Consider the following 17,636-nt stretch of genomic DNA (forward strand, 5'->3'; position numbering starts at 1 on the left):
CATCATTGATTAACGCTAAATAAAGGACTTTTCTCACTGAAAATCTTTGGTAGAATATTCGCTGTTTCTTCAAAACAGACTTCACCCAGTTTGTTTGGTAATATATAATTGCAATATTTTTCATGCTCGGTTTCTGCCAACTTTCTCAACAAAAGTCAAGTTTTTTCTCATCATACCAATCACGGCATTCTTCTCTAAAAATTTCCTTAGACCTTCTAAAGTAAGCAGAGAAGGTACTACACTCCTCTGCTTTGTTTGCAACAGTGTCAGGGGTGAACTAGATGTATTTTCTGTTTTCTTTTATATCAGTTGTACTAACAGTTGCTGTTGCATCTGAAATTCCAACAACTGCTGTTGCTGTTGTTGTTTCTGTAATTCAATTACCAAAGCTAGTAAACCTTCCGTGTTCAAGCAAAAATTGGTCCAGCATGAGCTTCGAATAATCTCCTCACCAAAAATGTTAAGACATGGGTATACACAACTGGTTTAAAATGCTATTACACAAATAGTTGGTTGTGGTTATCTGAAAATAACCTATCGCAGACATATATGTTAACACTGAATGCACTCTGTATTATTCGATTGTAGGTACGACACTCAATATTCACTGTTTAACTACCGACTGTTAAACCAACACACATCAAATTAACTCCATCAGCAACATTCTGTTCTTATTGTAACCAGTTAGTCCATCTTCAGTCATGTTGGGGTGTTCAGGATTCTCCCATAACAGAAGCAAGCTTCTTAATGGCACAAGTGTCGCTGTGCAGTTAACAAATTTCTCAACCACATAGTCTTGGATTCAGTCCCGCTGCACTGCCCTTTAAGCAAGTGTCTTAAACTATAGAAGGCTGAAGGGTTCATCATCATCATTTAATGTCCACTTTCCATGCTGGTATGGGCTGAACAGTTTGACTGAGGGCTGGCAAGCTAGAAGGCTGCACCAGGCGCCAGTCTGATCTGGCAAAGTTTCTACAGCTAGATGCTCTTTGTAATGCCAACCACTCTGAGAGTGTAGTGGGTGCTTTTTGCATGCCACTGGCATGTAAAAAGCCAGTCAGGCGATACTGGTAATAATCACATTCGAATCAGACTGGAGCCTGGTGTTGCCATCCGGTTTCACCAGTCCTCAGTCAAATCGTCCAACCCATGCTAGCATGGAAAGCGGACGTTAAACGATGATGATGATGATGATGATGATGAATGATGCTTTTTACATTCCTCCGGCACCAGACCAGCTGGCCAGAACTGCATCAGCCACGCTTGAATGGTGCTTTTTACATGCCACCAGCACAGGACCAGTCAGGCAACACTGGCGTGGGTGCCAATCAGGCGGTACTGTCATCGGCCACAACAGTAACTTCACTTGACTCAACAGCTCTTCGCAAGCACAGTTTATTGCCCAATGATTGAAGGGTACTCTTAAATGGGTTGGTTATGCTACTCTGACATAGGCCACTGTTACAGTCTCACTTGGCTTGCTGGGTCTTCTCAAGCACAGCATATCTCCAAACGTCTCAGTCACTTGCCATTGCCTCCATGAGGTCCAATGTTTGGAGTTCATGCTTCACCACCTCATCCCAGGACTTCCTGGGTCTACCTCTTCCACAGGTTCCCTCTACTGTTAGAGTGTGGCACTTCTTCACACTGCTGTCCTTATCAATACACAACACATGACCATACCAGTGCAGTCATCTCTCTTGCACACCACATCTGATGCTTCTTATGTCCAACATTTCTCTCAGGGCGCTTAACCCTGTTGTGTATGCACACTGACATTTCACATCCAGCGGATCATACTAGCTTACGCATGTCCTCAGCAGTCACGGCCCATGTTTCACTGCCATGTAGCCTGGCTGTTCATACAGTCTGCCTTTTACTCTGAGCATGAGGCCCTTTGTCACCAGCAGAGGTAGGAGCTCTCTGAACTTTGCAACAGCCTATTCTTATTCCAGCAGCTACACTTTCAGCGCACCCTCCCCCGCTACTGACTTGGTCACCAAGGTAACGGAAGCTCTCCGTGACTTTCATTACCTGATCCATCAACTTGATACCTCTGTAATTATTTGTATCTAAAGCATCACCTTTACCTTTGTAGCAGTTAACTATGGTGCTGCTACACCAGTCATTGGGTATGACTCCTTCGTGTATCACCTGGTTAACTATATGGGTGACTAGGCTATAGCCGACACCGCCAGATATTTTAAGCATCTCTGTGGTGATTTCTGATGGGCCGGGGGCTTTCCCTGTCTTTATACTCTTAATTGCTTTATCTACCAAGGTATTGTCAATTCGGATAACTGGCCTCTCTGTTGGGACGACATTTGGCAGACTCTTTCTCCTATTCATTCTCTTTATTGAGCAACCTTTCATAGTGGCGTCTCCAAACCTCTCCCTTTGCAGCCTTGTTAAGTGCAAGTGAACCATCACCCATACAGATATGTTTCTCTCCTTCATGGAGCCTGGTGTCGCCATCTGGTTCCACCAGTCCTCAGTCAAATCGTCCAACCCATGCTAGCATGGAAAGCGGACGTTAAACGATGATGATGATGATGATGTGTTAACAAAATTTCATTTGAAGTCATTATAATGCAATATTTTTAATAATCTTTTTTTTTTAAGTCTTTTTTATCATTACTTTTAATACTAATTTTACAACATCTTGAAATAGTGACCTCAAGGATGCTGAAACAAAGTTTGCCTTTTGCTTTCTTTCAATGTGTTTGTTTTATATTTTAGTACAACTAGAAGCACATACGTTAAATAATATCGACCCTCTAAGTAAGAAGTTTGTGCCATGTTCTTGTGATCTGAAAGGGATGATGTGTGACATCAATTGTTGCTGTGATTCTGTAAGTTTTTGGGATTTTCTGTAATGATCTAATCCAGAAATTCAATTCTTTTTATTTAATTTTGAAATTAATCTTTTATTTACTTTTCATTAAAACTTATTTTACCATTTTAAGGCAAGACTAATACCTCAGATTTCAGATAGCAAAATCTCAGAAAAATAGCAAAAGATATGCTTCTGGGCATTATTAGACTGTGCAAAACTGCAAATATTTCACCAAAATGTGGATATTATCTTTGTGTAGTTGGGCATTGTTGTAAAATCAACTGTTTCCAGCATTTTTGTGTTTTCCTCGAAATGACATTTTTGACTGGGTAGCAATCTTTAGGTCACAATATCTCCAAGAATAATTGATGTAATAGGCTGAAATTTTGCATGTGTATTACTTTGATATGTGCCTAGATGCTGTTCCAGTGTGATTAGATACACTTTATTTGTTCATCTTCCAGAGATACTTGAACTGCTGCATATGGCTATGAGCAATTCCACAATGAAATCTAGGCCAACTTCATCAATGTCTTTGATTCAGCATCTAGTCTATATCCCAATCCGTTAGCATTCCAAGTTAGAGCATACTATCTTTGATAGTTTGATGGATAGTTTGTCAGTCATTTTGAATTTATAATTAAGTCATGAATAGATAATGTGGAAATTTGAATATTATGGTTCTTGATGTATGCCATATTTGGTTTGCCTGGGTTTTATTCCTGCTGAGTGAGAGCATCTTCAATTTAGGAGTGTTTTCCTACATCTGAGGTGTTAGTCATGCCTTAGAGGATTGGTTTGGGTGAGTGGGCCGGGGTGATAGAGGGGGAAGTTTCATAAGAGTATGAGGACAAGATAGATGGTGAGAGAAATAGGTGTGGCCGTGGAGGGTAGATTATGGTAAAAGGCATTGAGAGTGATAGCTGATAAATGGTATTAAAGATGGAGTACAGTAGAGAAGAGAGAACAATGGCTGAAGGCACAGGAAAGAGATGATTAGTAGAAACAACAGGCAGGGAAGCTAAGGATACATGGAAAATTTATTGATCTTATTGATATAGATTTGACTTATTGATATAAAATATGTATTGAAAATGTAACTTTTTTCATTAACAACAAACAATATGAATATTTTAATGTAATTTTTTTTGTTTTTGTTTTTGTGAAGGATTGCCAAGATTTCCAAGAATTAAACTTGAATCAGTGTCCTAAAGAAGATACAGAGCAAATTCTCTCGACTCACTTATGTGAAACACAAATGTCCTCGAGCATAGTTTCTGATTTAAATTCTTGGTTCTGTGTTGTTAAGAAAGATAATGCTTTCCTTGGTATATACTACAACAACCATCTGTTTAATCTTGATCCCACATCTTTCAGAGAAATATGGTCTGAAACTTATTCTTACAGGTACCTATTCCTTCATTGTCACATCATCATCATTTAACATCCATTTTCCATACTAGCATGGGTTAGTTGGCTTGACAGGAACTGGTAAGGCCTGGGCCCATACCAGATTCCACAGTTTGTTTTGGCTTAGTTTTTACAGCTGGATGCCCTTCCTAATGCCAACCACTCCACAGTGTACTGGGTACCTTTTATATGGCACCATCACAGGTGCTTTTTAAGTGGCACCAGCACCTACATCTATGCTTTTTACATGGCATCTTGGTTTTAGGACCTCAATTCTGTTGTGGTGGATGGGTCTTTATTATTTTGCTGACAAAGTACAAGTGCAGCAATGCATCACATGTCTCAGTTCTCTGTCACCTCTTTCATAAGGTTCAGTGTTTTGAGATTGGTCTTCAAAACTTCATCCCATGTCTTCCTCGGTCTCCATCTTCCCTTCACTTCAAGTGAGGGAAATAATTCATGTAAATTTTGATATTTTTGATATCCACTAAATTTTACAATGCCTCATTCTTGCTAAGCTAAGCTGTAACATTGTGTTACATAAAATTCTAATTAAAAAAAAAAGGAAAGGACACATCAGATATGATTCTCCTCATCAGGATTGACCTAGAGCAAGATCAACTTCTTACTCCCTCTGTGTGTGTGTGTGTGTGTGTGTGTGTGTGTGTGTGTGTGAGTGAGCACATGCTACCTCTTCTATTTACCCTTTTTCCACTACTGCAAGGGTCTCTGATTATTAAATCATATTAGTAGAGTTTAATTCAGTTGAATTTGGTGATTCACTCTCTTGCTACTCCCCCTCTCAATGTGTGCAATCTTTCAGCCAACAAGAAGCTGAATGGAATAATTTGGTTAGGGCATTCAGAAATATTCTTTTCTGCTCTAGGCACAAGGACCGAAATTTCTGGGATGGGGCTAGTCAGTTGCATCGACCTCAGTATGCGACTGGTACATAATTTATCGACTCCAAAAGGATGAAAGGCAAAGTCAACCTTGGTGGAATTTGAACTCAGAACGTAATGGCAGACGAAATACTGCTGAGTATTTTGCCTGGCGTGCTACCGATTCTGCCAGCTCACCACCTTGGGCATTCAGAAAGATTAAACACAAAACAAGTTGATTCATTTAGCTATCACACCAGTAGCTTTGAAAACCTTTTAAATGATCAGATATCCATTTACGACACCCACAGAAACCACATATTTGTCAACAAAATAATAAATCTACATGAACTATATAATACAACCCACTCCAAATTCCTGTCAGACAACTACTAAAACTTCCAAAAATACAAGTCCAATTCTTACAATATAATTAACAACAAGGCATAATTTCCAGCCTCTTAAATATATATGTATTAGGGTAGAATGCCTAGCAATACATAAGCCATATATTACCTTAAAGGGTCAAAAATGAACTAGGCTTACACAAAATTGTCACAGCTTTATAATAAAGCAATTTGATGGCATAGAAAAGTAGGCAAGTTCAATATAGTGGAATTTTACTCAAAAATTTCTATATCTCTTCCTTAAAAAAATCTTGGAATTTGCTAAAGTGTTTTCTATTATTAATGACACCAGCATAATAATGAACTACAGTAAGTTGCTCTTGGTTTATAACATCTCTTCCTAGGTGGAAAAAAAAGGTGAGAAACTTTTTAACTTTTCTATTGGTAGCTTTAAGGTGCTAAAGTCTTTAAATTAGATGATTCATATATTTGAGATAATCTTAAAAGAAACCAAAAGTTGCTCCCAGCAGAGGATTATATAGGAATGATGAACTGGCGATCTTCCACTGCCTGAATGGTTTTGGCATGGACAAGTTTAGGAAAGCATTAACTTCTAGCTTCGTGTTGAAAATTTAGGTGAAAAGCTCAGTTCTGTATTGACAGAGCAGAAAATAGCTGAAAAATTGTTTATTCAATTTGCTGATAGTGTATTTACTTGTGGGGTCAGATTATTGTGAAAATTGACAGTTTTAGTTGTTTTTGCTTTGTTTTTTAAATGTAGATAGTCATTTGTGCCAAAAATAATGTTGTGCATGTGTGTTTGTTAATTACATAATAATTAAAAGCAGCTACACTAAAAAAAAGATTAAAATATGTTGGTAATAAATGTAATTAGTAAGAACTAAACATCACAAAAAAAGTTTTTTCTGAACTTTTTACAGCTTGTTATAAGCAAGTTGAGTTACTTCATTCCAAAATAACATTTGCAGGTATACACGAATTTTAATGCATGTCAAAACAAAGATGTCTGCTTCTTGTTGTTCTATATACAAATTAATTTGTTGAGCAATTGCATTGATTAAAACTCAGTGGGAAATGGGAAAAAAAATACCTTGACAAATCCAAAAGGTATTTTTGGACCGACAGCAGTGTCTGACCATTCTTCAAGTATTATTTCATCCGAGTCACTTGATGAATAATCAGACAGATATATATCAGACATCAAAGTTTGCACAGAAGAAATAGTTATATTACTTTGGTTATTATCCCAAAAGCCATATCTGCCATTAATTTATCAATGGAATCATTGCATATGTTGTTGCTCAAAGAACGATATATTTTTATACTTGTTTCAGTCATTGGACTTCAGCCATATTGTAAAGAGTTTAGTTTAACAACTCACTTCTGGTACTGATTTTTAAGCCTGGTATTTATTCTATTGGTCTCTTTTGCTGAACTTCTAAGTTATGGGGACATGAACAAACCAACATTGGTTGTCAAGTGGTCCTGATGGGGGACAAGCACAGACACATACACAGATACATACATATGACAGGCTTCTTTCAATTTCCATCCACTGGATCCACCGACAAGGCTTTGGTCAGCCCAGAGTTGTAGTAGGAGTGATTTGCCCAAGATGCTGTGCTGTGGGATTGAACCCAAAACCACATGATTGGGAAGCAAGCTTCTTACTCACACAGCTACACTTGAAAGTTTCAATAAAGACAACTCCAGGAAAAATCAACATAAATCCAGAGACATGGGTTGATGTTAACAATGTATGTCACAGGGTATAAGTAAATAAGACAAAGAGAGTAAAAATTCTCCCTTAGGATGGAGAGCTTATAACTTCTTTTAAAATGATTGTGAAGAAGAATGGTTCATATATGGCCAGGTAGTACAGGACTGACAAATACAGTGTCATGCAAATTTGTCATACACAATATTAAGGGATCAAAGATGACCATCAACCTAAGAACCGTGTCATAACTTATGGGCAAGCACTACATCTATAAAATACTAAAAGACAGTATAATTGTAAACTAAAGGTCCAACTATCTTTCCACAATCATAAAATATTTAGTACTTAACAGGAGGAAAGTATCTAACCCATATTGATGCATGATATGTGGTTTCAAAGAAAAACTAAGATACATGAAACAAGCCCAAATCTCAGTACAAGAGAACTAGGAAAACATATTTCGTCTAGTTTAACACTTGCCACACATACAGCATGAGAATAGCATGCAATGTGGCTAGCTAAAAAAATTTCCCATCCTTCATGACAAAAATCTCTTGCAACACAAATATCATAAACTTTGCAATAAGAATAATGTTAGAGTTAACTTCAATTTAATCCGTATTATAGAAATGGAAACATTCCATCAACCCAACTGGCAGAATGTTATTTCAGTCACAAAATGTTTTGCTCACTTAATGGTAACTCTCTCAGAAATGTACTTACATACAGAACTAAATTAATATCTGCTGGAGGACATTGAGAACTAAACACATACAGTTCCTTCATTCTTTTATGTAAAGGTAGAATTCACTTCCTTACATTTGGAAATTGATGGACAATCTCAATTCTTACATGTTGGAGCATTACTGAGACTGAAACTCTAAATTTTAATGGAGTGAAAACACAATTTGTCTAGCTGAGGCATTTTGATGCAACCTTTAACATGTTGAACAAATTTTTCCTTATGGTTTTCTCTCTTTCTCTCTCTCTCATATTTTTACACTACTGACTTATAAACCAAGTTTATTTTTTGGAAATATGCATTAAACAAAAACTGACTTATAAACTATTGCATTTTTACTGGATTGTATAATTGTCTTCCTTCGTCTGTTTCCAGAGAAAAAAATACTCCTCAAAGTTCTTTGGATGAAGGAAATGAAAATCTGATAAATAATGGTCGTTCATCAGCAACTAATTATTTACCTCAAAAGATATTCACTGGTCAATGCATTACATCAGCTCCTCTCCCTTACCTTGTAAATATAACTTCTGATTGCACTTCTAACATAGACAATGACATCTGTTCAAGAAGTTCTGTATTAAGTGCTATGTCTTATGTTCTGCCAACCTCACTAATTGACTCAAATTGTGTTGCACCTTCTAATAATATTCTTACTGATGTTAATTACTTCTGTGCTAAAAATGTAAATTCCTATGTAAAAACCTATAACACTGCAGTCTATGATTGGAAAGAAGAGTTTAATAAATCTGTAAATGGAAACAAACTTTTTGAAACACGTTGTTCTTGGGATGACAGTTATACAAAACCACCCGTTCCTACTGTTAAAAAAAGGCAAAATGAAGTATTTTGTGATAATGTTGTTCTTCAAGTTAATTATCAGTATACATGGAACAAAACAGGAATTACTTTCTTAAATGTATCAATTATTCTGGGAAATGTTTCTATATCCAAAATTAATCAAAGTATGGAAGAAAGAAATGTATCTAAAACAGGATCAAATGATAATAACACCTGTCAAAATGAAAGCATCACTCATTTAACACAACATTTTCAAGTATATTACATCAATTATAACCAATCTGGAAGTAAACTTCCAAACGGCCAATCAGAAAATCCAGGTAAGTTAGATTTAATTCATTAAAGCATTTTAACATCCATATTCTCTGTCTTTCGTTATCGCCTCTGTTGGGCCTCACAGAAGCAATGACGAAAGACAGAGACCTCTGGAGATATGCTGTGACTGCGAAGACCCAGCAAATAAAGTGAGTTCACGGCTGTATCCTACACCAGTTTCACATAACCAGCCCCAGCCCATTCAAAAGTACCTTGGATCGTAGGGTATGAATTGCTGGATGTAGGAATTTTGCATCGGATTTTGATTATGAATTAAAAGTAAAACTTTAATACTTTGGAAAGTAAAGGCAAAGGCATATAATCTATAATAAGGTTGTAAACAACATGAGTTAAGTGGCTGCAATTGTTTGGATGTGGAGGATTTGGCTGACTGGACATTTAACTTGTTTTGGTCCTGGAGTCAAACATAGAAATAGAAAAGCATTACACATACAGAAGAGAACGAAAGAAACTGTAAAATGCCTGATGTCAGATAAGTCTGCATCAGCTCAGTGATGCCAAAACATTTCATACCTATTCATCATCATCGTCATCATCATTTAACATTCATTTTCCATGCTGGCATGAGTCAGACCGTTTGACTGAAGGCTGCACCAGGCTCCAATTTGATCTGGCAATGTTTCTACAGCTGGATGCCCTTCCTAACGCCAACCACTCCAAGAGTGTAGTGGGTGCTTTTTATGTGCCACCAGTATGAGGGCTAGTCAGATGGTACTGGCATCGGCCATGCTTGAATGGTGCTTTTTTTTGTTGTTGATGGAAACTAGCCATATTTCTAATAATGGTGATTATGGGGCTGACAAAATATTTAATATGCTAGTCTTACATTCATTAATTTGAGTGGATTTTCAAAAATTATCATAAAAAATATAATCAAATAGGAGAAGCCTCTTTATGGTTGTAGATTTCCCTCTATTAGCTCCATGGCTAATAAGCATAAACAAGACAGCTGTTTGAGCTATTGTGTTGCTGGGTTGTCCCATAATTTGTATATATATTATTTATTTATACCATTATTGATATAACCCATCAGGTGTGATTATATGACATGCGTAGGCTTGAAAGAAATGAAACTGGTATGCTTCACTGAATGTGCAATGTCAGTGTGCATGTACAACAGTGTTAGTGTCTTGAGAGAAAAGTTGGGCATAAGAAACATCAAATGTGATGTGCAAGAGAGACAACTGCACTGGTATGGCCATGTGTGGATGAAGACAGCGGTGTAAAGAAATGCTAACCTTTAACTGTGGAGGGAACTGGGACAAAGTGGTGAAATATGATCTTTGGCTGTTGGACCTCACAGAGGTGATGACTGAGAACTATGGTAATATGCTATGCATGAGAAGACTCATCAGACCAAATGAAATTGTAGTTGTGGCTGTGCCAATGTCATGTAAATGGCACCACTCATGAATCGTAGTTGTGACCGTTAATGGCACCACTCATTAATCGTAATCATGGTCACTGTCAGAGTACCATATAAATGGCACCCGTGCATCGTAGTCATGCTTGTTACTGGTGCTATATTAATGGCATGAATCCTCATGGTTGTTACTGGTGTCTTGTAAATGGCACATAAAAGCACCCATTACACTCCTGGAGTGGTTGGTGTTAGGAAGGGCAGCCATAGAAATCATGCCACATATGACTGGAACCTAATGCAGCTCTCTTCCTTATCAGCTCCAGCCAAACCGTCTGATCCATGCCAGCATGGAGAGTGGGTGTTAAATGATGATGCTTTGTTTAAAATGCTCCTTGTGCAGGAATTTCATTTTATTCTGACTTTCCATTTCTCTTAATTGTTTTAATAATTATAACCACCATCAGCATTATTATTAAGTTTACATCTGATTTTTTTTTACACGTAATTGGATCACTATATCCACTTTCCTGTTCACCATATTTTGCAAACGTGTCCATAGTTACTGTATGACTAAAAGATTACAAAAATATGACATTTACAGGACTTTCTATAATTTTGTATCTAGTTAACATATTTTACCTATGTTTTCTTTTACTTGTCTCAGTCATTTGACTGCGGTCATGCTGGAGCACCACCTTTAGTCGAATAAATCGACCCCAGGACTTATTCTTTGTAAGCCTAGTACTTATTCTGTTAGTCTCTTTTTGCTGAACCGCTAGGTACCAGGGACATAAACACACCAACATCGGTTGTCGAGCAATGGTGGGGGGACAAATACAGACAGAAACAACAAACACATACATACATATATATTTATACGACGGGCTTCTTTCAGTTTCCGTCTACCAAATCCACTCACAAGGCTTTTGTCAGCCCAAGGCTATAATAGAAGACACTTGCCCAAGGTGCCATGCAGTGGGACTGAACCCGGAACCATGTGGTTGGGAAGCAAGCTTCTTACCACACAGCCACTCCTGCACCTCTGTTGTAATATGTTGTTTATATTTCCAGTACTATATATGCTTATATTATTAACTTGTAGTATCAATAAATTCAACTAAACCAAGACACACTTCCCCTCTTAGTTGTACAGTTTAATGAGGCGTCATCATTTAACGTCTGTTTTCTATGCTGGCATGGGTTGGATGCCTTGACAGAAGCTGCATCAGGTTCCATATTGTGGTAATGAGGAAACCCATTTAAATTAAACACTTGAAAACATTCCTTCTAAAATGCATTCCATCAAATTCCCATTGATATCTTTTGTTACATTTTGCAGTAGACTTTATATTTGTGGACAAGTTTGGTTGAATTCACTTGACTAACATTGTCTTTTCTCCTAAAGTTTTCATCATTCTTTAAAAATATACCATCACCAGTTGTTTTGTAAGTTTCTTCTTTTGATTGTCTCTACTCATTCATTTCACTAGAATCAATGAGAGAAATAAAAACATTTAATGTTCCATATATCAGGTTATCTTCCTGGCAGACCCGTTCAGAGTGGAATTACTATTCTTAACAACACAAAATCCTTCCTTTTTATTGACCAAAACAGAACTCAACAAATATTTGTTTGGAATCCAGGTATCTTTTATTCTTTTATTCTTTTATTTATTCTTTTACTCATTTCAGCCATGCAGCTGTGGTCATGGTGGAGCACCTCATTTTATTTTGACTTATTAATATATAATTAGCAAAGTTATTAATTTTTTATACATAAAGTTTTATCACAAATTTATTATTTCATTATATTTCATTGAAAAATTTATTTTAACTCGCTTTAAAACTGTAATATTTTGCATGTGTGATATGTAATACTTAATAATATCAAATCATTTAGAACAGTTCTCAACAATTCCTAGAATATGTACCAAAGCTATCATCCAAAACTATTTTCCCCAGATCCCAAATTATCAAACTGCAACTTTATTTTCCAATGTATGTTTCTCTTTTGGTGGGGAATAGTTTAAGGGATATTTGGCTGCCAATTCTAGCAGGAACACGCTATAGAATAAAGAGAGTGCAATATCTATAGCGTCATTTTCAAGTAGCATAAACATTGGAACTTCAAGTCAATACTAATTACCAAAATCAGGGATCTGTCAGAACACACCAAAGCTACACAACCACAAAATTAGGACAAATTTTATTTATTTCAATATCTGACAGAAAATTAAACTTATTTCATATTGATTGGTAATATTTTATTAAAGTTAACCTTAGTGTTATGCTTAAGAATGTTTAATTTTGTTTGATAATACTGTCTTGGTTTTTAATATAGAAAACATCTTTCACATAAAATTACTAACTTCATTCATAAATGTACCATTGTACTACAGAATTTTATAAGTAGTCTCTCTTGCAGAACTTAATAGATTGGGATCATCATCATCATTTAACGTCTACTTTCCATGCTGGCATGGGTTGGATTGTTTGACTGAGGACTGGCAAGCTAGGAGGCTGCACCACGTTCCAATCTTATCTGGCAAGGTTTCTACAGCTGGATGCCCTTCCTAATGCCAACCACTCTGAGAGTGTAGTGGGTGCTTTTTATGGGCCGCTAGTACAGGGGCCAGTCAGGTGGCACTGGCATCAACCACACTCGAATGGTACTTTTTATGTGCCACTAGTATGGATGCCAGTCAGGTAGCACTGGCATCAGCCACAACTACGATTTCACTGGCCGCAAGAGGTTTTCTCACGCATGGCATATTGCCTGATGATTGAAGGGTATTTTAAATGGACCAGTTATGCAACACTGGCATCAGCTATGGCTACGATCTCACTTGGCTTGCCGAATTTTCTCAATGACATCGTATCTCTAAAGGTCTTGGTCACTTGTCATTGCCTCTGTGAGGCCCAACATTCAAAGGTCATGCTTCACCACCTCATCTCATGTCTTCCTGTGTCAACCTCTTTTGCAGGTTCCCTCCACTGTTAGGGTGTAACTCCTTCACACTGCTGTCCTCATCCATATGCAGCACATGACCATACCAGTACAGTCGTCTCTCTTGCACACCACATCTGATGCTTCTAATGTCCAACTTTTCTCTCAGGGCGCTTACACCCTGTGTATGCACACTGACATTAAACATCCAGCAGAGCATGCTAGCTTCACAAATCGATATAATTTATACATACAGAACGTGGTCAATGCCAGTACCCACTGATTGGCTCCCATCCCGGTGGTATGTAAAAAGCACCATCTGAATGTGACTGATGCCAGTACCCCCGACTGGCTCCCATGCCGGTGGCACTAAAAAAAGCACTATCCGAACGTGACTGATACCAGGGTCGCCTGACTGGCTCCTGTGCTGATGGCACATAAAAAGTACCCACTACACTCTCGTGGTTGGTGTTACGAAGGTCATCCAGCTGTAGAAACATTGCCAGATCAGATTGGAGCCTGGTGCAGCCGCTGGCTCTCCAAACCTCAATCAAACTGTTCCATACCAGCATGGAAAACGGATGTTAAACGATGGTGATGATAATACAGAGTGATCTATGTCAGATATGTCAGTTTAGACTTGTGTAAAAGTAAGCTGGTATGGTCATGTGATGTTTATGGGTGAAGACAGTTGCTTAATGAAGTGCCAAACTCTAATTGTAGAGGGAACCTGTGGAAGGGGTAGACTCAGGAAGATGTAGGACAAAGTGGTGAGAAAGGATCTTTAGATGCTGGGCCTCATGGGGAGATGACAAGGGACCAGGTGTTGTGGAAATTAGCTGTGCTTGCGAAGACACACCAAGCTAAGTAAAATTGCAGCCATCCAGACACACAGACAGACCTGCTTGTCCTTTGCAGGTGGCAGTGCCAGGTAAAGTGCACTCATGCTGGTGTTCACACCTGCACCAGTGGCACATAAAAGGCACCCCAGCACACACACACTGTGAAATGGGTGGCCATTTGAGCCATAGAAACCATGCCAAAACAGACAATTGGAGTCTGGACAGCTGACCAGCTCCTGTCAAACCATGCAACCCATGACAGCATGGAAAATGGACATTAAACAATAATGATGGTTTGTGATGTAAATAGAAAACTCATTGATGACTGGTTTAATCCAAATTGTATGAAATGTTCCCCTCTAATTGTTTATTTTGTTTTCTGTATTCATTTATAATTTCCAGAGATATTTTATTTCATTGTTAAAAGATTATAAATTTAACTTTTAATGATACCTGAACCTTTGTTTTGATTATTCTAGATCCTTCTGGCTTTTGTGCTCTTGCCGGCAAGAGACAGATTATGTTTGGTGAAGATATTTATTCCAGTTGTTTTATTCCTTTGAAACAAGTTGATAATTGTGAAACATTAAGGTGAGAAGTAAACAAAACCATATGAAATTCATTTTTATTTTTTGTTCAAAATAATTGAACACCTCATTTGTTTTATTATTTGCATTCATAAATGATTAAAAATATAAAGGAAGAAATAACTTAACGTAGCTAATTTCATAATGAAATGTACTTGGTTTTCATATAACATTCAAACCTCAAGAGTCTACCCTGACACTTGCCACCATTTATCTCTCTCTCTCTGCCTTTACTTGATCAACCTATTTATGTTCTGATCCCTGTCCCTTGTGAGTGTGTCCAGCATCATCTCTATCCTGCTGTATCCCACTCTCTCTCTCTCTCTCTCTCCTGCACTTCCTTCTGATTGGGCAACCATGTATCTTCTTTACAGCAGCACACCTGTCCTCATTCCTGATCTCTCTCTCTCTCTCTCTCTGACCAGGTAACCTTGTACCTCTCCTACACGATGACACCTGTTTTTGTCTTACTATAACCTCTCACCATCTGACACAAGATCACCTCCACCAAGGCCCCATCCCCTCTCAAAAGATATTTGTCTTGCAAGTTACTTGATGACCTTGTCAGTGCAGGTGCCACTTAAAAAGCATTCAGTCCACACTGTAAAGTGGTTGGTGTTTTCGGAAGGGCATCCAGCTGTAAAAGCCTTGCCAAAACTGACCTCACTTGTGCTTGTGCCACATAAAAAGCACTAAATTCACTCTGCTGACTCGACAGAGTGTAAACGACCTGAGAGAAAAGTTGGCCCTAAGAAGCATCAGATGTGGTGTGCAAGTAAGATGGCTGTGCTGGTATGGTCATGTGTTGCATATGGATGAGGACAGCTATATGAAGAAGTGTCAAACCCTAACAGTGGAGGGAACCTGTTGAAGAGGTAGACCCAGGAAGACCTGGGATGAGGTGGTGAAGCATAACCTTCAAATGTTGGGCCTCAGGGAGGCAATGACAAGCAACCGAGACCTTTGGAGATATGCTGTGATTGAGAAAACCTGGCAAGTCAAGATCACAGCTGTGGCCAATGGCAGGGTCACATAACTGGCCCATTTAAAAGTACCCTTCAATCATCAGGCAATATGCTGTGCTTGAGAAGACCTGTTGAGTCAAGTGAAATCGTAATTATGGCGAATGCTGGTACCGCCTGACTGGCATCCATACCAGTGGCATGTAAAAAGAACCATTCGAGCATGACCTGTGCTAGTGCCGTCTGACTGGCTCCCATGTCGGTGGCACATAAAAAGCACCAATCATAGTCATGGCTCGTGCTAGTGCTGCCCGACTGGCACCTAAAAAAAGCACCATTCAAGCATGGTCAATGCTTGACTGGCTTCCGTGCCAGCAGCATGTAAAAAGCACCCACTACACTCTTGGAGTGGTTGGCTTTAGGAAGGGCATCTAGCTGTAGAAATCTTGCCAGATCAGATTGGAGCCTGGTGCAGCCTTCTGGCTTTCCATTCCTCAGTCAAACCATCCATTCTAATGCCTCATCCTGATGTTGTTCCCAAGTTTTTTTAATAGTTTTCAGTTCTAGTGCTCACAGTACGAAGCACCCCAATAATAACTGGGACCACTTCAAACTTTTCCATTACCCACAAATGTTTTATCTCCCAAACAATGATGATGATGGAATATGTCAGTTTCCACAGAATAAAAATAGTTTTTTTTTTTTGTTTCTTAATTTCCTGCTGGAATGAATATTAAGACAACAGACATTGAGGAATTTTACTTCCTGAAAAATAATTGCACAGGTTCTCATTTTACATATTCTATTTATTAGAAAAGAAGTTTTATATTTGCTGAACCGGCTGATACCAGCTGATAGAATTGGACGTTTTCAACATAACGATGGAAGTATTGAATCCCACTGGATTAAAATACTTAGGTAAGTTCTGTTTACAATATTTTGTTCAGGGCTGTCATTAGTTTCCTTTCAATGAACAGATATTTTTACTTTAGAACAATCAAGTTCATCAACAAACTTACACCATCAGGGTTTCCACTACATTCTCAAAATGAAGAAAAAATGATGCATAATGCTTCTGAGAAATTTAGATGCTACTAATGGACATTGCAGTAGCACACACTACATCTTTGTCAGTTTACATGATCATGTTATTAAAGCTGAGGTTGCTTCTGGTCCTTATGCAGGATCAACTCTGCTAATCCCAAGAATACCACATGTATCTCAAGAAATGGAATTTCCATTTACATTTACATGCAAACAATTTCCTGTCAAGCCAGCTTTTGCCTTGACGTGCATGCAACAAGGCACAGGGACTGACATTTGAACAAATTGGAATAGATCTTCTGACACAATTCTTCTCACAGGGTCAGCTGTATGTTGCATTATCTAGAGTTCGAAAAAAAGGCTAATGTAAAAATATTGGCTGAGAGAAATGGAAACAGTATGGAACAACTGACAATTGTTCCTACAAGGAGATACTACTTTAAAGCAAAATATGCTTTTAAGCAAGTTTCAGTAAATAAAATTAACAGATAAACTATGTGTAAAGTAATATATATTTGTGTGGGATTAAATTGTTTTGGCATATTTCAACACATGCCGAATGAATATCATTATATTAGATGATTTTAAATTTGGGTATATTTGAAAAAGTAAGGAAACCTCATTCCCATGTATTCTCATAGCACCAGACTTTTGTGTGTGTGTGTGTGTGTGTGTATCTATCCATCCATCCATCCATCTATTTATCTATCTAGCTAGCTATTTAAGTTCTACCAATTATTAATGGTAAATATATATATATATAACAGACTGACTCTTTAAAAAAGAGAGATTATGACTGA

At 37.9% G+C, this 17,636-nt stretch overlaps 1 protein-coding gene across 1 annotated transcript in view; it reads left to right on the forward strand.

Moving 5' to 3' along the window:
- LOC106867455 (uncharacterized) overlaps positions 1–17,636 on the forward strand; it is a 52,638-nt gene that overhangs the window by 28,740 nt on the left and 6,262 nt on the right. Inside the window, exons 13-18 of the mRNA XM_014912334.3 lie at positions 2,740–2,852; positions 4,005–4,243; positions 8,333–9,075; positions 11,988–12,098; positions 14,723–14,834; positions 16,606–16,710. Of these exons, the coding sequence (XP_014767820.1) occupies positions 2,740–2,852; positions 4,005–4,243; positions 8,333–9,075; positions 11,988–12,098; positions 14,723–14,834; positions 16,606–16,710 (1,423 nt within the window). The remainder of the gene's footprint in view (positions 1–2,739; positions 2,853–4,004; positions 4,244–8,332; positions 9,076–11,987; positions 12,099–14,722; positions 14,835–16,605; positions 16,711–17,636) is intronic.

The sequence above is a fragment of the Octopus bimaculoides genome, chromosome 6, assembly GCF_046866305.1.
Source record: "Octopus bimaculoides isolate indiv1 chromosome 6, ASM4686630v1, whole genome shotgun sequence".
Classification (NCBI taxonomy): Eukaryota; Metazoa; Mollusca; class Cephalopoda; order Octopoda; family Octopodidae; genus Octopus; species Octopus bimaculoides.